Source organism: Leptonotus elevatus, chromosome 2 (genome assembly GCF_054856555.1).
Source record: "Leptonotus elevatus isolate MCC_2025b chromosome 2, RoL_Lele_1.0, whole genome shotgun sequence".
Lineage (NCBI taxonomy): Eukaryota > Metazoa > Chordata > Actinopteri > Syngnathiformes > Syngnathidae > Leptonotus > Leptonotus elevatus.
This window is the reverse complement of record NC_141240.1, coordinates 40,269,632-40,293,381: the sequence shown is the minus strand read 5'-3', so window position 1 is coordinate 40,293,381 and position 23,750 is coordinate 40,269,632. Positions and strand designations below refer to the sequence as shown.

Genomic DNA, 23,750 nt, shown 5'->3' with positions numbered 1-23,750 from the left:
GGGCAAATAAGGAAGTGGATCTGAAGAAAACTGCGTTCCTGAAAAATGTTCTCTGTCAGTTAAGTGATGTCACGTTGATTTCTTCACCAAAATGTCATTTATAGCAAGACGACGAAAACCAAACTGTTTCGTCTACGACGTCACATCACTGATGGAACGTCGATATCCACGTGGGACCGCTCTCATGGACTCGTACTTCACCTGGCTTGACAGATGTGTTTGGGCCTCCTGGCTTTAGACCGGCCACTTGGGCTCTCACCTTTTCGGTGACCGTTGAAGAGGAACTTGACATCGGACGTTAAAAGATGTGGAGGGAAGTGGCAAATGTTGAAACTTGAAGCAAACTGAGAGTTGCTTTAGATTTCCTATTTCAAATACACGACAAGCAAAGATACAGAAGCTACACCTGAACCTCAGTCACACCAATAAATATGTAGGGTGAAAGATGTATCTTGTGGTCCCCGACTTGTATGAGTTTTTGAGTAATTGATTTTGTTTCTGTTTGTGCAGGCAACGAGTCAATTAGGCTGGCAGCTAAATTGCTTCATTTCTGTTTGCATATGCGCAAGCTCATTAACGCGAGCTGTCACTTTAATTCGGGATGATTGCCAATCAGTTTGGATGCCGAGCGCGAGTGGAGAATAAAGGTAATCGTATCGGTGCTAACCGGTTAGCACGTCCGCCTCCCAGTGCAGAAGGACGTGAGGTCGGGCTTCGGCCTTCCTGGGTTGAGTTTGCATGTTCTCCTTGTGGGTTTTCGCCGGGTTACTCCGGTTTCCTCCCACATTCCAAAGACATGCATGGCATGTTTAATTGACCACTCCAAAATTGTCCATAGGTGTGATTTAGTGTGTGCGTGTGTGTGTGTGCGTGTATATATATATGGTATTTTATTGTTTCCTAGTTTTCCATCTTGACATTTTTTACTACATATAATAAATGTACATGTATTTGAGTTTAACTATGTATGACTGTGACGTATAGTGACAGGCAGAATCATGAAATGTTCTTCCACAAGATGGCAGAAGATACACAACTATTTTGTGTATCCACCAGTTTCCATTTATACGACTGTTTAATAGCTTTGTTTTCAACAAAACAGGCTCAGATTTGTCATTGGAGAAAAGTATGACCGGGACGGAATTTTAGTGTTGATACTTTCTGTTGGTGTGCTGAGATAAAAAACATCTTTTGTACAATATGTGTTCTGGCTCAATAAAGGTTGGACAGCGTTCATCTTGCAACATGAAGCAACCATACTGGTGTTATAGTGCCCTCGAGCAGACTCACTGCTGTGCTATATACCAAGAAGAACCCCAGGGGGGGGTCACAGGTTTAGTTGTTGTGTGTGCGAGAGTCAGTCACCAAATGCGCAGGTGTGAGTCACCGCCTGTCGTTTGTTCACAGTTGTCCAGTTGGGTTGCATTCAGCCGCCCTGCCTTGACGTGCAGCAGGTCTGAGATCCATTGAAGACTAAATTGTCAGTGAGTTTCAATGCTTGCTTGTCTCTGTGCCTCGCGGCGGACTGGTGACCACTCCAGTGTGTACACCTACCTCTCACCCACAGTCGGTTGGGATGGGCTTAATCTCACCTGCAACTAATGAAAACGGTAATAGTAAATGGATGGATGGGTGATTTCAATCGGACCAACGTGATATTTGGCGTTTCTGTCCCGCCAGTTTCGCTGTTCTCGTTGTGAGTGAGTTACAAAGTCCGTGAACGTGTTCAAATAAGCAAACCTTTATTTTGACACAAGGCTTCCAATGATTTTACCTCCTATAATCTGAGGGAAGGGGATTATTATATTAAATCTGTTGCGTAGCTACTTCACAATTCTTAATCTCCTTTGTTGTGGTTAGGGCTTAAATACACGTGAGTCACTCGCACGAAGCCACCGAGTAAGTGACAATTTGCCCTCTCATGTCGTTGTTGAAACGACAGCAACCGCGTTCGATCTTCAGATCAAAGCGACTGAAGGGTCAAACAGTCGCATGTGCCGCTGATGCTCAAGTGTGCACAACAAACAAAAAGACAGCTTTCTTCAAAATTTGACACGCCGCAGAAGAGCGTTAGTTTACAATCTTGACGTCAACAGAAAATCGCAGTCAATTAAAATGGGGCTTCAAAATCGTGAAATGTCCCGACAGATCCCGACACGTTTGAGCAGCGAAATGGTGGCCGCAATTTATCCCACTGCATGGAAAAGCCCTGCGAGTCTGCCACAAGGGACACCTAGCCACCAACCAGCTCGCAAGCTAGCAGGCTGTTAGCTGAGCATGTTTTTGGCGTGTGGTAGGGAGAAACCCGCGAAAAAATTCACACAAGCATGGGGAGGCCCGGGTTTGGATGCGAACCTCAGATATGGCAAATCTGCTTTCTTATACGCCAAACCATGCGGGGACCGTCTAAAACGCGGCATGTAACAAAAGCTTCATGTGGATTAATGTTAGAACATTTCTTATACCAATCTATCCATGCTCACTTCAATTTCTGAAAATATTAAAACATTCGTCAGAAGGCACGTTTCTGAACATTCGGGCATTTCTGATATTTTGCAATCCAACACTTTCTTAATACGGTGAAGACAAACGACGTATTGATTTTGCCTGTGACTAGCATACAAACCAGGCGGACTTTTATAGTAACGATCCAATATCCAATGCTTTTCAATGGACAGAGAGCTTCATATCACCGAGTAAGACCACCATTTTGAATTGTGACGTAAATTCGGAATTGTCCATATTTTGTATTTTATGGGCATTAAGTGTTTTCCTCTTCATAGAAAAAGCTTAATGTCATTTGATGTCAGGAAACGGCGATCAATCTTTACCAAAAATGTATGTGGATCTCCACTAGTGTTAATTTTGTCAAGGAGAACTAAAAAATTACAATTTCGTCAACACACATTTTTCACCGGACTAAAACTAGACTAGACTAAAACCCTAATTAATAAACAATAACTGGGACAAAATCAGTATACATTTTCGTTGACTAATGAAGATGAGATGAAAATGTACTTCACTGAATAGAAACTGGACTCAAATCTATATTGACATTTTAGTTCATGAAGAAAACCGAGATGAAAATGATATGATTTTGTAAAATCTTGTCTCTGCTAATCTGTCATGTGACACTGTCATGTGACACTGTCATGTGACACACACCTTTTCATGCTGCAAATGCAACATGCAAAAACACATAGGACAGACAAGAGTGGGATTCACGGTGAAAGGTAAAAAAAAAGAAGAAGATTAAATTACAGTCTCAATGTAACATTAATCCAACGGCTATAACGTTCCAACAATAATGTTAATCCGACCGCTAACGAATGCTGGCTAATTTACTAGCTCATAGCTCATGACTTTTGGTGAAGATTGATCGCAGTTTTTTTTTAACATTCAGCAACATTAAGCTTTTTTCTCTAAAAAAAAAAGATGGCCAATGTGCACTTCTTCATACTGTGACTGTGATGAGAAATCAAACATGATCAACATTGAAACTGAAATGAGGGTCAGCGCACGTGCCTGTCACTATTTAACGTGCCTCTGATGAACCCTAATGAAACAAGCTATAAACAAAAACAAAACAAAAAAAGCATTTCCATTCCACTTTCATTCACACACGAACTGCATGTGGTCTTCACTGAAGTTCTGCATGTTTGTGAAACGCTGCAGGAACTTGTAAACATGATTCCACAGAAGTTCCCTTTCGATGGGAGCCGGTGGCGGCCGGCGGGGCGCTGAACACGCCCACGCGTGCACGCCCCCCCCCCCCCAGCGCAGCTAATCAGACGCGCGCGCGCGCGCACTCATCTGGGAGTTGAGTTCAGCCAAACAGCCGCCGCTGCTGCTGCTGCTGCTGCTGCTGCTGCATCAACAGTGGGGACGGACTTGAGGAATTTGTACCTGCAAACAGGCAACAGGCGCTTCATTCGTCAATAGTTCTACGGGAAGGCAGGTGGGTCCACTCCGTCAGCTTCATTCACGAGACCAGCGCTTTCTTTCCTGCCATGTATACTATTCATTTATTTAATAACAATCGGTAGGATATAAATCATTAGGAAGTGATGTGACTTGGTGAATTATTTATTTATTTATTTTTTGGCTTATTATCATTGCCGCTGTAACTGTCACTGTCGATGACTGATTCAATGCCTAATCAATGCATTTTAGTCTGCGGGTCAGTTTTCAGATGTACAGCGCTTGCCGCTTTTCTGTCTGAGGTCATCAAAGTGCTTTTTAAACTTTCTCCTCCTTTTATCGACTGATGGTGCAGCATCAGGAGCAGTGGATAGGGATGAGTGCGTGCCGATGCCAATATTATTTCAAGGTATCGTACTCGCGATGGCAGCTTTTTGCGGCCATTTTATGATCACCAACTAGAAATTTGGAACGTGATGAGTAGAAAATTCATTTCAAGCAATTTTAAGTAAAATGCTATAATGGGATATGTAGGTCTTTCTTTAAAATTATGTATCAAAAATAGTGGTGGTATCGGTACTTGGTATTGTGACATCTCGGGTTGAGTACGCGTATTGTAATCTGAAGAAAAAGAAAAACTGCATCAACCATTCCTAGTTCAGCATTTTGCTCAAGGACACACTCTTAAAATTGTCAAAAATAACCCTATTTGGGTCAAAAATATCACCAACCCACTAACTTGGATCAAGTTGACCCAACATTCTGGGTGGGTTTGTACAAAACAACCCATTTTGGGTTGGAAAAGTGGATTCAATGATTTGGCTGGTCCGATTTTTGAGCCAACAGTTTTAAGGGCGCACTTCAACCTGGTGACAAGGTTTGAGCATCAAACCCACAACGATTGTGTTGAGAGCCGACCACTCTACCACTTAAGCCCTGCGCCGTGAATCTTATATTCGATATTTTGTCTGCCTTTTCTGAGGACTTTCATCTTTTTGTTCACCGTAAATGCTTAGGTCTCTCGTAACACGTTTACTCTTGCGAAAGTTGGAAAGTTCAATCTAAAACACCAACAAAGTGAGACACGACGTCCTTTTACACTCATATTTGGTACGCTTGGTTCAGGAAAAATGCTTACAAAAACAAAAGTGTCATTGTCATTTCGTCGCGTCTGTTCAATTCAAATGTTTTTGCTTCCAATGTGACAATGATGAGCCTTTGGCATGTGATCAACGTGGTGGTCATAGTTTCAAAGATCCGATGTTTGGGCAAAGCAAGCAGGATACTGCTGAGTTCCGGATCTCTTGGAGCAAAAACAAATGTTTTGTCGTTTGGTCGCAGGTTTTTGTCAAAGTCAGCTTTCATTCATTTGTAAACTTCCAAGAAATTGAGCGCTTCTTTTCATCCTTATATAAGATGACAACTCCTGAATTCTTACAAAACCGCACTCAGATTGAGGGAGAAGTTCCTTCACAGGAAAAAAAAAAAAAAAAAAAGCCACATGATTTGAATTTAGCGATCCTCCAGCCTGATGCTACAAAAGATCTTTGTCAGCATATGACATGAATGTACTTTAACATGAGTCCGTTTGCTAGAAATGAAAGTATTTGGAATGTGCCGTCCCAGATTGAATCCAGTCTGCCGACCGACGGCCTCATTAAAAAGATCCCTCATTTTGTCCAAAATACCCATCATCAGCTGATGTGCAACTCCCTTGTTTTATTCGGAAACTGCCACTGGCCTTATCAACACTGTTTATTGAGCTTAATCACTTTGCGAGTGTGACAGCGTGTGACACGAGTTGTTAGTGGAAACAATAAAGACGCCAAACAACGCTGACATCTCAAGGGCTTCCCAAATGCGCTGCTGGAACATTTACCGTGGCAGCAAGTTGAAGATGGAAATTGTGATCATGACGATTGTGGACACACAGAGGCTCTTTCACGGGTGCGAATATGAATGTTGAACTTTTTTTTTCTTTTCTTTTTTTTTTTTTGAACATGACTGATTACAAAAGTACATGTGCAAAGACAAAATATACAAAACATATAAAACAAGAAACACAACATTAAACAAAAAACTGCTCGTATACAGCTAATATATTCTGATTATTAATAACAAAGGTTATTATAGTAATTATTAATAGTGAACACATTGAACAGTGTGCATTATGCATATATTGTCAGACTTGTACATATACATATATATATATACATATATATATATATATATATATATATATATATATATATATACATATATATATATATATATATATATATATATATATATATATATATATATATATATATATATATTCCTTATCAATAGCAACAAGACTAATATTAATACAATGATAATAATAACATCAACCATTGTTACTTTTCATTGAAAAGCACTATACGTTTATCAAATGTGGATTTTACATTTCCTTTTGAAACTGGTCTTGAAGTCGTGCCCTGAATAGTTGATACGTAAGCGAGATGTTGAAGTTGAACAAATGTCTGGATGGTTAAACTTTGACCCCTGCGGGTCAGTTTATGGGCTGCCTGTGATGCCTTACTGTATCGCAAGCACACGTGCACGTGGAGAAGGTGTTAATTAGTAACAAACTAATGTACAGCATGTTCTTCGAAACACCCGAAATATACTGGAAACGAGAGCGGGGCTGTCAAAGTCATTTTGTCGTCCTGGTTTCTCTGACTGTGAAACCGCCGAAATGCATATTTGCCTTTTCATTGTTTTTACAGAACAGATGTTGAAGTTTTGAGATCACAAGTCAAAGAAAGTAACATCAACTATTGTTCCATTCATTCAAAAAAATTGCTTGCAATCTTAGTCATAAATGTTCTTTACAATATGTTCTCTGCGCTCCCACTCGTGTAAACATGACATTTTGATTAATATTGTGTTTATGGAAAACGAATTAAGCTAAAAAATGTAGACCTATTTTTATCCAGCTCAAGAGGCAGCCATTTTGTCTTGTACTTAAAAAAACCCAAAAACATTTATTGAACATAGATGAATAATACAAATACCAGTTAATCCAATTTACACGAATCTATTAAACAAATTACAATTACAATTAAAAACAAAAGAAAAGCAACAAACAATGACATTCAGTTAGCTCAAGATAAATAAAAAAAAAAAAAATTCTTCATGGACATTAATTATCAAATTACATTTCTTGTTTGTTACAAATTTAAGAAAATAAAATAGTCTATTTAAAAAAAAATTAATAAAGGTTTCAAGTTTAGATATTTACATTTATAGATATAGCATTTTGCCACAAAACATACAAATTAACCAAAGTTGACAATTTTTTGTTCTTAGATTCAAAATGATGTCTTTAACATCCAATACAATTTTGTGTTTTAATTCACACATAAAATAATTTTCAATGTCCTTCCAAAAAGCAGCACTAATGAAGCAATCAAAAAATAAATGTTTTTCCGGTATAGCAGCTTTACAAAACGCGAAAAACATACATGTTAGTAAATATTGTACATTTTGTCTTGCACTGCCACTTGCTGTCGAAAATAACATCATCGACGGCACGTGTCAAAATGGCCGCCCCGTGAGATGGAGAAAAATGGATGGATTTTGCTGTTTAAAGCTGCTCTTTGTAACAATTTGCCCAAAAATAGCTTTATCATAGCCTTTTTATTTGATCAGTTATGACTGGAACATCTTCTAATTAGTCGATTAACAATTGAGCTGTTAACTGGTGGGTACTTCCGCAAGACGCTGGCCAATCATTTTCAGCATCCGTCATTTGGCAATCGGTTCGCCCTGCCGTCTATATTTCAAACCGAACCGTCAATCCGCCATCCATCCATTGCGTCAATATTGACGGAATGCCAACCTCTGGTTTTCAGACTGGATTTGGGTTCAAATTTCCCGCCCTCTTGTCTGCGGATGTGACGTCATGTGCGCATTTGTGTACGAGAAGAAGCGGTTTGTGCAGTTGGATTGTTCAGCCACAGGTGGCAGTAGCGATTCAATTTTCTGCATTCAGCAGTTCTCATTCACATTCCACAAGTGCAATATTAATCCGAATGCTGTGTTTAAACGAATGGGACCGCAGAGAACATTTCACTGTAAAGTATAAAAAATAGTGACTGGACGGCACGTCATTTTATGAAAGCCACGTCAAATGTGCTGTAACGCCTGACGGCAAACTTGCTGCTTCTGTCCACCGTGACTGGAACTTCAACTGTCAGCATGTGCATCGTCATAAATCTGCCATAATCAGGACAAGGATGTGTATGAGCCATACGTTATCATGAGCAGCATCAGGAGCTGGAAGCAGGCGAGTTGACTGGCCGACTTTACTTCTCCATAGTGACGATAATCACTTGGTTGGGTAGCGACAGACAAGCGTGCCAAAACTAATTAGTCTGCCACCTTCGTTGATTTTAATTGTCTCTCTATTTTCTATTAATTATTATTATTATTTTTTTTTTTTTTTATATTTTTTTTTATTATTATTATTATTTATTTATTATTATTATTTTTTTATTATTTTTTTAATTATTATTATTATTATTATTATTATTATTTATTTTTATTTTTTTTGGGCGGCACGGTGGCTGACTGGTTAGCACGTCCGCCTCCCAGTGCAAAGGTTGTGAGATCAAGTCCGGGCTTCGGCCTTCCTGGGTGGAGTTTGCATGTTCTCCCCCGTGCTTGCGTGGCTTTTCTCCGGGTACTCCGGTTTCCTCCCACATTCCAAAAACATGCATGGCAGGTGAATTGGACACTCCAAATTGTCCACAGGTGTGATTGTGAGTATGATTGTTCGTCTCTGTGTGTCCTGCGATTGGCTGGCAACCAGTACAGGGTGTACCCCGCCTACTGCCCGAAGCCAGCTGGGATAGGCTCCAGCAACCCCGCGACCCTTGTGAGGACAAGCGGTACAGAAAATGGATGGATGGATCTCTATTTTTGAACGTGTGTTTGGCTAAGTTGTGCGAGCAAGATGATTGTTTGAGCGTGTATGTTTTGCTCAGTTAATTTCATTAAGCATTGCGTCATCTTGTGATTTTTGTTTCCCTTCAAATGATAGCACTGTACTGAAAAATATGAACGGCAATGCAAGCGACGAGTCGACACGGCTTGAACGTTGATCGCATCAATGTCGACTTCTGAAGTCGCGCAACCCCGAGCAGACATCCAGAAAAGGACGCTGCATTTTTTTATCAGATAAACCTTCAGAGACATATGACTCATGGCATGCTTTTGACTAAAACCGACTTGGAAAACGGACGGGAAATGACACGCAATGTGATGCCGCTGGCCGATTGGGTCCATTTCAAACATCCAGCTGATGAAACCTGGTGACGGTCCCAGATCCGTCAAGTCTACGGAGGACCAAAACGTCCAAAATTAAAAATAAATAAATGAATACATCAGTGCTGACAAAGTTCAAGCGTTAACTAATTAATTAATCACCAAAAAATATCGCATGAATCCTGTATCAACGCAGATTAATCACACTATTGATTTTGAGCGCAGATGATCCTTTCGCTGAGAGCGGATGGTTACGTTAAAGCGAGCACAGGTTGTCTTTGAGCAAATAAACATAAATACATGCATTAAAAGTAAAGCGTTGACTAAATGTTTTGTGTCAGAATATTTGTTCATGTCAAACTATTGGGATAATTTTTTTCCATTTTAAATTATGCAAGGGGTTAACTGATTAGAAAAAGAAGATGAGGAGCGTGTGCGGTGGATAATTAAAATAAAAAACGTCCTCGTAACATTAAATGTCGAAAAAAATTACAAAATTGTAAAATGTGTTTAATCTGCTTAAAAAATGTCATCGTTTGACAGCTCTAGAATAAATATAAACATATAATTCAAAAATGAAATACAAACAATTAATATAAATGCAAATAAAAATAACAAAATATAAATAAATACAAAAAAATAAATGTAAAAATAAATGTGAAAATAAATACATATATAAATAGAATTAAATATATTTTTTTATGTCATATTTTTTATTTTCGCTTTTATTCATTTTTAATTTTGGCACTTTTGGTCCTCCATACAAATGGACGCTACTGAAGCTGATTACAGTAAGGAATTTATAAGCTCAGAAATAAGGAGGAGTTTAATTAACCTTAAAGTAACACTAAATGGGATTTGAACGTTCAATTCATATTTTCATAATTCTGCTGATGAAACATTGACTTAATTGAGCCTAGATTAATGTAACCTTTGTCATGGTCTGAGGGCGTCTGTATCATTTTTACTGGCACGAAACAACTTTGAGGCGGATGGTGTCACACACACAAAAACTACAAACGTGATGCTGAAATTGTGCAACTTTCTTCAAACCGATGAATGTTTGCAATTGGGGTGGTAGTTAAGTACCACTGATTGTCACCAATCAGGTGGGGCGAAATTCGTTCTCCGCATTTGACCCCTGAGGGAGCGGTGAGCAGCAGCAAGGGAATCATTTGGTGATGTAACCCCCCCATTTCCAATCCTTAATGCTGAGTGTCAAGCAGGGCGGCCATGAGTGCCATTTTTATAGTCTTTGGTATGACCCGGCCGGGGAATTGAACCCACAACCTCCACTAGGTCACTGAGCTAGTTGCTGTTTGATTGAAGTCAGAGAAGCCCATTTTCCTGGAATATAAGGGAAATAGGGAGTGACTTTCAAACAAATAACAAATAGAAGCTCGACTTTGAGCAACCGCTGCTGCCTTTACTGTAATCTTGTTCATTTGAAAGGTTGTTTGTTTCTTTACTTGTTTCTAATTAGAGTGATTTAATATTGGCAACATGAAAACGGGGCGAGGGAGGGGAGGAGCGGGTCAACGGGGAGCTGTTCATCCTTGTGATATGTCTCATGACTGGGGGGACGCTCCCGTTGCTGTTGGCCATCTTCTTTCTCAGCAGTCCGTGTTGTTTGTGTGGACAGATTGTGCGACGGTCGCGGGGATGCTGCCGGGGCTGCCGGGGCTGCCGGGGCTGCTGCCGCTCTGCCTGCTTCTCGCCTCAGTGGGCTGCGACACAATACGGCAACTGGGCGGTCAATCCGGGGACAAACAAGCAGCAGGTGAGTCCCAGCACGGCGGTGCGATTGTTCGGAAGTTAGCGGAGCTCATGAAGGAGACAAACAGATAGGGGGGGCCATTATCCTTCTTGGACGTGGCTGCTTGATTTGACTTTTGACCCCCATGCAAGTTAGTGAAAGTCAGCGTTACGCAAGAATAAGACATGACATGGACATTTTACACAGTGCAAAGATGAATGTTGGCAACAAGCCTGCAAGATTTGAGTAATGAGCAAAAAATGTGTGTAGAAAATCAGGCTTCAAAGTCAAACCTGTCTCTGTTGAGTGCCCAAAATCACAAACAGTTGAAAAATGGAGGCAACTTTAAGGGGGAAGTCAACCCAAAATTTTTGGGGGACAATAATGTGAACTCATGAGTCTAAACATAACATTCTTATTAATATTACATTTGTGGAATATGAGTTATGAAGCATAATCCAGCCATTTTTATCCGTCTCAGAGGGCGGCCATTTTGCCACTTGCTGTCGACTGAAGATGACATCACAGTTGCTCAGGTTTCGGGTAACGACCAATCACAGCTCACCTGTTTTATGAAGATGAGCTGTGATTGGTTGTTACCTGAGACCTGAGCAACATCGATGTCATCTTCAGTCGACAGCAAGTGGCAAAATGGCCGCCCCCCGAGATGGATGGAACTCATATTCCACAAATGTCATATTAATCAGAATGTCATGTTTAGACTAGTGAGGTCACATATAACACATTATTGTCCAAAAATGTTTAAGGTTGCAACTTTCTTCTGCCGACGTTTGAGCTGCAAAAACAACATGCAGGAAAATGGAAAACAATTTAACTTCACCTACCAGCGTCGTGGTCTAGTGGTAGAGTGTCCGCCCTGCGACTGGAAGGTTGGGGGTTCAATCCCTGGCCGGGTCATACCGAAGACTATAAAAATGGGACCCATTGCCGCCCTGCTTGACACTCAGCATTAAGGGTTGGTCACCAAATGATTCCCGAGTGCGGCCCCTGCTGCTGCTCACCGCTCCCTCAGGGGTCAAATGCAGAGGACGAATTTCGTCACAGTCTCAATTTTCAGTAATTTTATTCGAACTGTATAGTGGATATAGAAACAAATATATGAGTTAATTTACAGGTTTTTGAAAGGTTTAAATTGGCTTTGTTGTTTCTAAAGGCCTAACATATTAATAGGTTAATTGACAGCTAATTGATGAACAAATTATTCTACAACAATTTTTGATCAATGTTGAATCATTTCATGGGGTGTCAAAGGATGTCGCGGGCTACATCATAGTTAGGGTTTCCTTCAGAGGGCCGTTATGTTATGACTGTGAATCCAAATAAATGTAGGATTGTCTCATATTACATAATACAACAAATTGATGAATTACTCATTTTGAAAGCAGGAGCCAATAAAGACGTATTACATTACATTTTAACAGGAGAATTAGTAACAAAAAAAGGTTTGTAATGCCTCAACATTTTTTGACTTTTGCAAGTAACATAAAGTCGATGCACATAATTAGCTTTCACGGGCCACATAAAATAATATGGCGGGCAAGATGTGGCCCCTCGGCCTCGAGTTTGACACCGGTGGTTTAGGGACCTTGTTTAACTGCTAATTGTCCAAATTCTCTGAATTTCAGCCTCTTAAATGTAAATATTCAGTCTGCCATGAAAGCAGACTGATTATCTTCGTGTTGAATCCAAATGATACATTTACAAACATCTGCTTTTACTTCAGAAAAAAACAAAAACAACTTTTGCCTATTTTCTGACATGTTATGGACCAAACCAGTAACTTAATGTTTGTACATTTTCTGCACTGGCAATTTGAAATCATTTTTGAATTAAGGGATGGAAATTGTTATTATTTCTAATCTCATTCATCAATTAATTAAAAAAAAATTGCATCAAAATAATTGTTGGTTTCTAGTATCTTTTTGAGTTTGAGTTTATTAAAAACAATGAAGTAAAAATTCACAACATTAGAATAAAATTACATGACAAATATATATATATATATATATATTTTATTTTAAATGTATACAATATAATATAATATATGTATAAATATCATCCACCCATACGTTATCTGAACTGCTTATCATTTAACTTTTATTTATCCAGTTTAAGCAATTGAGAACAGATTCTGCAGACAGGAGACGAAAACATTTCTCAAACCTGTTTGTGTTTGTAAAATATTTTCAGAAAATCAATTAGCTAATTATTTAATTGGATACAGAAATACAATTGGATACTCCCAGGCATTTTGACTGAAGCAACCCTCTTCACTCTCGGCTGTTTCACTGGATTTTGACTGATTTTGCACAGAATGTTGTGTTCTACTGCTATAAAAACATGGAACCTACCAAAAGAAAGATTAGAGTCTCTTCTTTCTTCTACATTTCTACATTCCATTTTGCAGCAATTAGCACTTTTAATCATTATTCACAAATGTGTTTAAAACAGTGGGGAGAAGAGCCTTTTTGCAACATGGCCCTGGTTGACCTCTTATACTCTGCTGCCACGCGCTGGCCATTTTTGTAACAATTGCCATTGCTTTAAGCGTTCTCTTCAGTTCAGAGGCTGCATCAAAGACTTCTGTATGCTTTAGCATTAAAAAAATAAATAATTATAAATACGTTTTTGGGACCATGGCAATATTTAAAATAGAATGTCTATATATATATATATATATATATATTTTGGGAGCAAATGAGTTAATAAATGTATTTTAGTTGACACATTTTGCCTCGATTATACGGTCGTTAGTCTAACCACGTGTGCCTTGCAGGCCATGTTTGGAACAGGAATCCAAGTTATCCCTCCTCCTCCTCCTTTTTTTCTTTTTTTTCTTTCTTCTTTCTAAAGAAATCCCTCCTCCTCCTAATGATGACTCTTCCACGACTTCTGAAGCTCCCCACCATTATAGATCACACCACGCTCACAAAGACCTTTTTTCGAGACGGACTCGAGGCCAGGTTGTCAAACATGTCTCACTTCTGCCTGCTTGACTCTGACGGTTGTTCATTCGCATAGGCCGCCATGTTCCCACCGCCCGCAGATGCTAATCAATTTTGCTTGGTGGAGCGACTGTCGGCCGGCGCGTGCGTGTTTGACGATGACACGTGACAGCTGCGTGAGCGCGCGTTATCCAACATGTATGTGCAAAGTCAAAACTAACTTTGAAATGGTTAACCCCCTTCAAGGCCATCTTGCACGGCTGAATGGATAAGAATGCGTTGCTCTGTATACGCTCGCTTGCGTTGGTCTAACCTAAGGATCCCCCCCCCCCCCCCCCCCGCGTGCAGGTGAAGTTGCCGTGACAACCAGGCCTCACATCTCCAATTGCCGCTCACCCAACATGGAGGTGTTCACCTGCTGGTGGCATCCACTCACCAACCTGACGGAGGGAGAGGAAGTGACCTACGTGCTCACCTATTGCATAGAGTATGAACACGCTGATTACGTTTGGAAATGGAAAAAATGACACAAACATTTGATGACCGCCCGCAGGCTTGAAATCGGAGGGCTGTAATGAATTGACGCGATTGCTGTGATGAATTCTTCTTTGTTTCCTTTCAGTAATGGGCCCAAACGTGAGTGTCCAGACTACGCGAGCGCCGGCGCCAACAGCTGCCATTTTGACAGCAGCCACACATTGATATGGAACATCTACTGCATGAACGTCACAGCCGTAACGGCACGCCAAAACTTCACTTCACCGCAACACTGCCTGGATGTGGCCGACGTTGGTAAAGAAACGGCGTCAAATTGACGTTTATTGCCAATAGACCGCATGTACAAAGATAGGACACAGGAATTGAAATGGTGAAGAAATGAAAGTGAAAAATACTTATCAAAATATATATTTTTCATTTACATTGGTGCCGTAAGATCGAGCTTGTTTCGAGAGCACGCTCGCAACTCAAAACACTCGTATCATCTTTACCCATTGAAATGAATGAAATCCCATCCATCCGCTACAAAAAGAATCAAAAATAATAAGAATTCTCTTTCTTCATAAGGAAAATATCGCGACAGCTGATTTTATTGTACTTCATAAACACAGAAAAAATACTATTAACGTAAATGGAACACAATCAAAGAAGAGTTTCACAACTACTGTAAGTGACTAATACAATCGGACAATAGGGCTGTGCAATTTATTGAAATTCAATTACAATTTCAATTGTTACACTCCACAATTACCCCCAAAAATCCACATAATCATTTTTAAAAAAAAAAGGGGAAAAAAAGATTAATAATACGAATTTTGGGTTGTTTCAATTTGCACTTTTTTAAAGGCGCATTATGCCGTTTAAAAAGGTAACATTAAAGCTTTTTCTACATCATGCCTAGATGAGTACAAAGAGCCCTGACTGTTTTACTCTGACTGCACCTATCAGCTTTTATCTTCCCTTTATAGTCGAATGTGCGGACCCTGCCAGGTCACTCTTGTAAACACGATTTTTAATCTCAATGAGTCTTTTACATGGTTAAATAAAGGAAATGATGATGATGATGATGATGATGATGATGATGATGATGATGACGACTCAGCAGATATGGCAAATCCAGGTCTAGAAAGTAAAAACCCTGCCACAGTTTGGCTTTAGCCCCTGATGCTGGCTAGCTAGCTCTCTAAAAGGTCAACAAGCACCACGGGAGCTAGCTAGCACCTGGCTAAAGCCAAATTGTGGCAGGATTTTTACTTTCTGGACTTGGATTTTCCACTTCTGCGACTCAGTAAGATGGAGTAATATACAGCGGACCCTACGCTCATGGTTTATTAGATTTTTAAATGTGTATTTTATTTTTCAATACATTTGTAATAATTTATAATGAATTCTAGGTGATTTTTTTTAGATAGATAGGACTGGGCTAGTCTGCGAATAATAATCGTAGTGATGCCAGAGACAAACTGGGAACAAAATTAGCCCATGGAAAACATTTGTCAATTTAGTTAGTAAACTGTGAAAGGCACCAATAGCTTGAAGCCTGTCTTTTTGTTTTAAGATGTTTTTTAAATATGTGCCAAACTGCTGCTTGTTGTGAAGATAGTTAAGTTCAGATTTCACAAGTTTACAATATATTAACCACAGTTGGAGCATCCTGCTTACTCCTATCACAGATCTCAATTTTTTTTTTATTCAAGTCCTGCCCTACACTCTACAGTACTCGTGTGCATTGAGCGCAGCCCACACGCTCGTACGAGCGCACCAGAAGTCCTCAGAAGTCTCCTAAAGTGCGCTGCTACAACCTCACACGTTCAGAGTCAAAGGTTCAGATGTTTTGCTTCACTATCTTTCACAGTTCAGACTGACGCTCCGGTCAACCTAACTTACCAACTGACGGACGCCGGCGGGGACGAGGTCGGCCATGACGTGCTGCTCACTTGGGCGTACCCCAGGCCCTCAGACCTCAAATACGGCTGGATCACGCTGGCGTACGAGTTGCAGTACAGACAAGTTAGCGAGCCTGAAAAGTGGAAGGTAAAAAAGAGAGATGGCAAAGTCGTCTTCGGGAATGCGGGCTAAAGTTTTGTCCCGTGGCCTGCAGGCCAAGCAGTCGCTGCGAGAGCCTCACGTCAAGCTGCTGGGCCTTCCCATCAACGACTACGTGCTTCGCGTACGGTGCCGCTCGCAAAACTACGGCCTGTGGAGCAATTGGAGCCAGCCGCTGCTGATGAGCATTCCTACCCGAGCTCCAGCAGGTACGAAGCGACGTGCGCGGGATGTGAGCATGCTCAGGCAGTAGCGACTTAATTAACTGACTTAATCCAGCTGTGAAGCTTCTGGCGGACATCTTGTGTTGCCGCTCGCTAAGGTTGCCTAACTTGAATACGTTGATTTCTCTGCAGCGTTTACGCGTCATTTCCTCTTCGGCGAAAATGCTACCACGTGTGACATAGCGTTGTGCTAATAAGTCTGGGAGAAGTGCTACATGTACATTTCATTGCAAAAAAAAAAAATACACATTTTACTTTTCTCTTATAAGGTATATCTCCGGGTGCTACTCATTTTCATTTCATTTCATTTAAATCATTTATTTCATTCATTTGTAAAATAAAGAACAGACAATATAAAACAATATTCTTCAGTGTTGAATGAAAAGGAGCAGAAAGAAGACTTATTTTATTGTCTCTGCCCTCCCGACTTCCGTTACAAGGTAAAGTAAACAAACAAACAAAAAATTGTGACAGCTCGTCTCGGTTTACAATTTGATTTCTGACATTCATAGCAACAAAAATGACAATGGCATAATGTGCAAACTTAATCTCATTCATATTTCTTTCACAAGCTGGATTTAGTCATTCTTTTAAATTGATTTTTAAAATTAGATTCTTTGATTTCTTTATTAACATTATTCCATAAAATGATTCCTTTTACTGAAACGCTCCATTAGTCTTGTCCTAAATCTTGTTTTTTATTTAAAGATCTGTGTTCCTTTTAACTTACACTTGCTCTCTCTCTTTTCAAATCTCTTTTGAATGTTCAATGGCAACGTTTTGTTACGCGCTTTTAGCATGATTTGCTTTAGCCCCTGATGCTAGCTAGCTAGTGTTAGAGTAGACAATATTTGTATTCTACTCTTTACGTGTTCAATTAACTGAATGGTGAGATTCTGGTGAAGAAGTCCCTTTGCAAAGGTAATTAGTCAGAAGCTTCTGATCACACAATTGAAGTCACCCAAGCAGTGTTCTGTTCAAAAGTGTGCCCCTCCTTCTCCTGCACATCATTATTTATTGAAAAGTGGGTGAATACGAAAAGCCTCCTCCTCTTCACAAAAAGGCAAAAGTTCTCAGGAATACAAATCAGATTAGACCTAAACAATAATAAATCAGCCTGTCTCACTTCGACCGGTACTAGACTACACTCCCTTCTAGATAACATAGAAAATAACTTGTTGCCCTTTTCTTCTCAGGCAAAAGAGACAGATAAGAATACAATAGACAATTCTATTCATTGAGCTACACAGCTATAACTAAATCCAAAACGGCTAAAATATAAATTGAAACTGAAAAACAATGTTAATAATTCAACACTAGCTCCCTAAAAGGAATACTGTAATCTACCAATTCATAAAATTTCATCAATTTTAACTGAAGAAATAATGGATTTGTTGGATCTCTAAATGGCTTTCTAGTGATTATTTTTAGGGCTTATTTTTTTTGCAATATGAATATTGACTGAGTATATGTTTTATAAGCATTTCCCCAAACCTCAATAGAGTAGGTCAGATATAGAACTCAAAGGTTCATCTGCATCATGTTATCAGAGTCATCAACAATCAAGTGAAAGTAACGCCTTCGGGGGGGGGGGGGGGGCTGTAAACCTAACCTCTGTGAGTCACAATTCACAATATTATTATTACTAGTAGTAGTAATATAATCATTACTCTATACAGGGATCCTAGCGTAAAACACTCGCTGAAAACAGTGTTTTCAGTAAAAAAAAATATTAATAAATAAATAGCAGAATGTGTCAGTAAAAGTGGCAACGGTAGATGGCTGCCCTCTGGCTTCAACAGCAAAGGTTCGATTGACAGTCCAATCATATATAAATCCTTGAGTCTGAACTGACTATGCTAATGCTACATACTTTAGTCACATGGACTAGCACTATTGATTTTAAAGACCCTGGGCAGATTAGATGGACTTGGCAACACTTTGAGCCTTAAATCTGATTAGACCAAAAAAAAAAAAAAACGATGTTGGGAATAAACTAATGCAAATTTCGGTTGTAAATGTAGGTAAGTGCTTCTGATCATTTTCACGATGTTTTCACCGTAGCAGACAAACTGCTGGTGCTGATTCTGGTGACGAGCATCAGCACCGTGGCGCTGCTGGTCATCACCGTGCGTCTCATTCCACAACGTTCGAGGTGAGAATAGCACCCCCCCCCACACACACACACACACCCACCTTGTAAGAGGAAATGCTCCTGGATACTTTTCCCTTAACTCTTGCGTCCTACTGTTTTGCCATTCAGAGTGAAAGACTTCTTCTGGCCCCCTATTCCAAAACCACGTATCATCGGCATCGACCCGCTGCTTTTGAAGGTAACACATATTCCGTCTTCTGCTTACTGTGGGTGGCGGACGTACTCACACTCTGTATTTAAATAAATACAATATATTTGATAGTAAAAGAAGCATTCAATTAATTTAAAGGGTATTTTGCAGTGTTAAACCCGCGAGCAAGATGTGAATATAGTGTCACTGCACAGGAAGGATTTTTTTAAATTTTTTTTACACATGGCCATTCATAATAGCACATGATTATGAAAGTGCCGAGTTATAAGTCTCACAAAATGCGCTAGCAATACTAAGCTAGCAACTTTAGCCACGGCTGCTGTGTGGGTAGCATGACTTCTTCATAATGAAGTGTTTTATAACAATAAATGTTATTGCTTTGAAGTTTTCTTTTTTGGAATGTACAGTCAATTGAAACGATAAATAAAAAATTTAACATTTAAAATGATAAACATAAACCATACTATCCCGCTTTCATCAAACTTTTGACAGGTGTGACGTCGCTCCCGGTCCCGCCCCTTCTGCCTCTTTCAGCATCTTGCCAAAGGATGACGTCACTTCCGGTCCTGCCTCTTTTACCTCAATATGGAATTCCATATTTGGGCATAAGGGGCGGAGTCTAAACAGGACACGTCCCAACTTGTTCTCAGCCATTGGAAGAATGATGTAATAAGAAGTCCATATTTGGGCATAAGGGATGATTCCGGAAGTATGACATCATGGGAAACGTGCCCATGTTTGGGTGTAAGGGACGGGGTCGTAAGTGACGTCATCCTTTGGCACGATGCTGTCAAAAGTTTGACAAAAAAGAGGATGTTATTTCCCACTGCTGCTGCTCACTGACATGATTTTTTTTCCCGCGACTCTGTGTCCTCAGAAGGGCAACTTGGATGAAATCAACCGCCAGCTGACAAGTTTCCACAGCTACTTGCCGCCCAGCTTCATGGTCACCGAAGTGTGGGAACAGGTAAGACCCGACAACATCTACCTGGCCACCATCAAAGACTGCCCCATTCCCACCGAGTCACCCAGCCAGGCCGCGGATGCCCTCACCGCCCCACCCGACTTGACGGCCACCGAAACTCATCAGCAAGTCGCCAGCCGGCCTCCAACAACGCACACGTCAAGCCCGTACTGCGCGTCCCCTCCTCAAGTCTTCTCGTCATCCCCGTGGCCTGAGATTGTTAGCGTGCCGGAGAGCAGCTACAGCACGATGGTGCAGACAAGTGCACTCCCACCCGCCCTCTCCGCTACCCGCCCCTCGCAGGATCTCTACAGCTGCGTGCAGATCATAAACAACAGCGACGGGCTGCAATTGGTGCCGCGCCTGCCGCTGGCGTACTGCGAGTTCCCGCCTGTCGCCAACTCTAATTTACATGCTGGCGTGAAGAATGAAGATGAGGAGAAGGTTGCAGGGTACCAGGCCAAAAAGAAAGATGCTGCTGTGGCCAATGAGAGCTGAGCGGATCACAAGAGCGCCACCAAGACTTGCTGGATTAAAGGAACAAATTGACTTTATTATACTCTTGTGCCATCAACAGCATTGGAGAAAAGAAGACATTTTGACTTCATTGTTTTTGTGGATTATGCAACCACTTGACTTTGATTCCAAGCGGAATCAGCAGCACTCATTGAAAGGGGACCTGAAAAGAGTTTTTTTTCCTTTCCATAATATGCATTCCTCCGCCCCTGCCTTACGCTGCATTCGAGGAAGGTCGGAAGTCAGATAGATCCTCGTTGGTTTTTCCCAGTTCCGAGTAAACAACCAAAATGGCGGAGAGTGATCAATTGTTTTTTATTTCGGTCCTCAAAACTCATTTTGACCTCCAGCAAACTTGCCTTCTCGCAATTTTGCTTCATTTATTGTTTTTAACTTATTTCATAAGTATTTTATACAGTTCAGTAGTTTGCCGTATAATTTCCTGCAGGGAGATAGCGGCATAGTGTTACGTGAAATGATGTTGAGTATTTATGAGTGAAGACAGCTATCTAGTTTTAGAGTCAAGTAAATTGTGTTACTATTCACGGTCTGTGTTTCCAAAGATTGAAAAGGGACGTCCCGTTGTAGTCCGTCGGTGATGTCGGGGTCCTTTTTCTCCCCCGACTTTGCAAGTGGCATTTCCGAGTTCAAGGGGGCGTTCCCGTACACACTTCCTGGTTTGAAGTCGGAAAAGTCCGACCGTCCTCGAATGCAAGTCCCCAGAGTCGTGAGGAAAACCACCCATGTTTCCCTTTTCTATGGCAGTCGGTGTCAACAAGCTCAAATGGGCTGTTTGAGCAGATCGCTTTTATCAGCTTTTTTCGGTTTTATGCGTCACGAGCTCAGCGCCAACTCCACCCTCGCAAATTTCCAACCCCTCCCCCCCACCCTGGCTGCTTTCTGCACGCTGGCTCGCGGATAGCCTCTCAGTAGCGAGGCAGGTCTCTGCTCATAGATATCTATAAAGATGAGATGTTTTCCAGCGCAGAATCCAACGTCCGCACTGGGCGGCCATCTTGTCTCAGGCAGGCCGTCTGGTCTGTTGTATTGACTGTGAGCGAAGGTTGAGTGATCAGAACAAACTCCATGATCTTGCTTCGTACTTGACGGATTTACGCACGGTTTGCTTTCTCACAAACTTGAATAAAGTAGTAATAATTCTGCATGGATATTTATTAACTATATGGAATATGAATTAACAAATAAATAAAACTCTCGAAATTTAAAAAAGAGCCCAAAATTCTCCCCAAAAATTTTTTTTTACGCTTACGTGTCGAAAAAAGGAAAATGCTAATTTTGGCTATGGAAAATGGCAAGACCGGGTACACGTCGCACATTTTGATATTACGTCACGTACGTTTGTAGTCACAAAGCAATGTCGGAGGATAAAGGTTTGTTTGATGAAAAAAACAGCAATTATTTTTTAATGAATTAAAGAAGCGAATATTAATGCAATTTTCGATGGAAAACAGCAAAGAAACGTTACGGTTTATCAAGAATTACAAAAGCAAATTCATACAACGTCATCGAACGGTGCAGTCGCTTCCTGGTCTTCTTCTTCTTTTAAATTACTGGTGGATCACATATCTAGGGTGTATAGCGCCACCTACAGCGGCGGAGTCCCCTCTCAATATTCGCAAAAAAAGAACAGATGGAAACGGGCAGAAGTCGCATGTTCGCATTTTCCATAAATTTGCTTAGAAAATTCAAAACAATTGGACGGAAACCCGACTACTGAAGGCATCAAAACTTACGAATGAACATGTGGAGTTATGTACTAAACAAAACATTTTGAAATAACTGAAAACATGTTTTAGATTGTAGTTTCTTGAAAACAGCCCCCCTTTGCTCTGACGAATGCTTTGCACATTCTTGGCATTCTCACCTCTGGGAACTCCTTCAGTACTGTTGGAAAACCGTTCCAGGTAACTTCTCTTGAAGCTCATGGAGGGAATGCCATTGACAAAAAATTTTTAAGTTCATAACTACATGTGTTCATTCATAGCTTTGATGCCTTTAGTGAGAATCTACAATGTAAATACTAGTCATGATTATAAAGAACATGCATTGCATGAGAAGCTATGTTGCTTTTGGTTGACATTTTTTTAACGGTGTCAACTTATGTCGTATGTTTTGACGGTGAACAGTGGTCACGTTGAAGATTTGATAGCCATCCTCTCACACAGTTGATTTGCAATCACTGGCGGTATCAGAAGAAATGAGTTCTTATCTTCAGTTGAGCAATTACAGCAACTGTAAACAGTGCAGCTGTTCACCATTGTTGTGAACACAAAACGGACTTAGCGGCTTTTTTGCCGCCGTTATCTAAACGACTCGACGTCACATGGGAATTGTCTATTCAATATATTTAGATTTGTGAGAGTACGTGTCCTCTGGAAAATGACCACCTCACCCCACATAGACAAATGCCAATTGGGGGCCCTTCATAATTCACTATGGGGGCCCAGATTTGGGTGCAATGCCCCAATTAGTGCACAAGCGCTTGTTATCATTGTAAACTATTATTTAGGATGTTTTACTGTAAATACTGAAGGACCACATTGAGTTTTATGTCTTAATATGTTACGTAAAATATATTTTAAAGAATGAAGGTGTTCAGATGACATGTCAGAAAAGATATATTTCAAAGCCAAACGACAAACTCCAGTGTGGGCCGAAAAATCAAGCAGCACGTCCACAAAAGAGAAACCTCATTCAGAGCGTGACAAGAGGCGCAAGTTGTGGCAGGACAACTCGTGTGATGCTTCACCACTTGCTCACGATGCCCTGAACATCTGACAGTTCCTGGCTGAGAACAACTTTGCCCTGCTGGAGCAACCTCCCGAGTCCAGACTCACCTGACCTGGTGATTTGGCCTCTTTCCCACGCGGAAGGGAACCCGTTTTTAAAAACATGTCCTGGAACTTTTCTGACACCTCGTATGTTTCGACTGCCTTTGCATTTCACTGACAGTTCCGCCTCTCCCACTTTGTGGTTGTCCAAGTTGATGTTTCTTTCCGTGGGCCGTCTTTCTCGGGTTTTCGGCCGTGTTGAAATGTTTCTTTACAAAGCCTCTTTTAAAGGGCTGGCTGTAAAGGGCAAATAAAGATCAACTATTGTCGTCTAGCAAGACACAGTGATCCATATGTGCAGAAGTTATCGTTGTGTCATAATAACTATTATATCGTTAGCCTCGAGCACTTCATGGCTCTGTATTTAAATTATAAATAGCAGGCAACGTTGTCAGCTGACTGACAAAGA

At 40.7% G+C, this 23,750-nt stretch overlaps 1 protein-coding gene across 2 annotated transcripts; it reads left to right on the top strand.

Annotated features, from left to right (window-relative positions):
- The first annotated feature begins 3,828 nt into the window (after window positions 1-3,828).
- crfa4 (cytokine receptor family, class I receptor 4) lies at window positions 3,829-23,481 on the top strand. 2 transcript variants are annotated; one of them, XM_086069921.1, is made up of 9 exons: window positions 3,829-3,958; window positions 10,856-10,993; window positions 14,284-14,422; window positions 14,558-14,727; window positions 16,289-16,467; window positions 16,535-16,688; window positions 18,771-18,858; window positions 18,967-19,036; window positions 19,887-23,481. In XM_086069921.1, exons 2-9 carry the CDS (start codon window positions 10,876-10,878, stop codon window positions 20,469-20,471), a joined length of 1,503 nt encoding a protein of 500 aa, XP_085926047.1. In that variant the 5' UTR covers window positions 3,829-3,958; window positions 10,856-10,875; the 3' UTR covers window positions 20,472-23,481. The 2 variants fall into 2 exon arrangements, with proteins under 2 accessions (XP_085926047.1, XP_085926046.1); XM_086069920.1 differs by having other exon boundaries at window positions 18,768-18,858.
- Window positions 23,482-23,750: the final 269 nt, after the last annotated feature.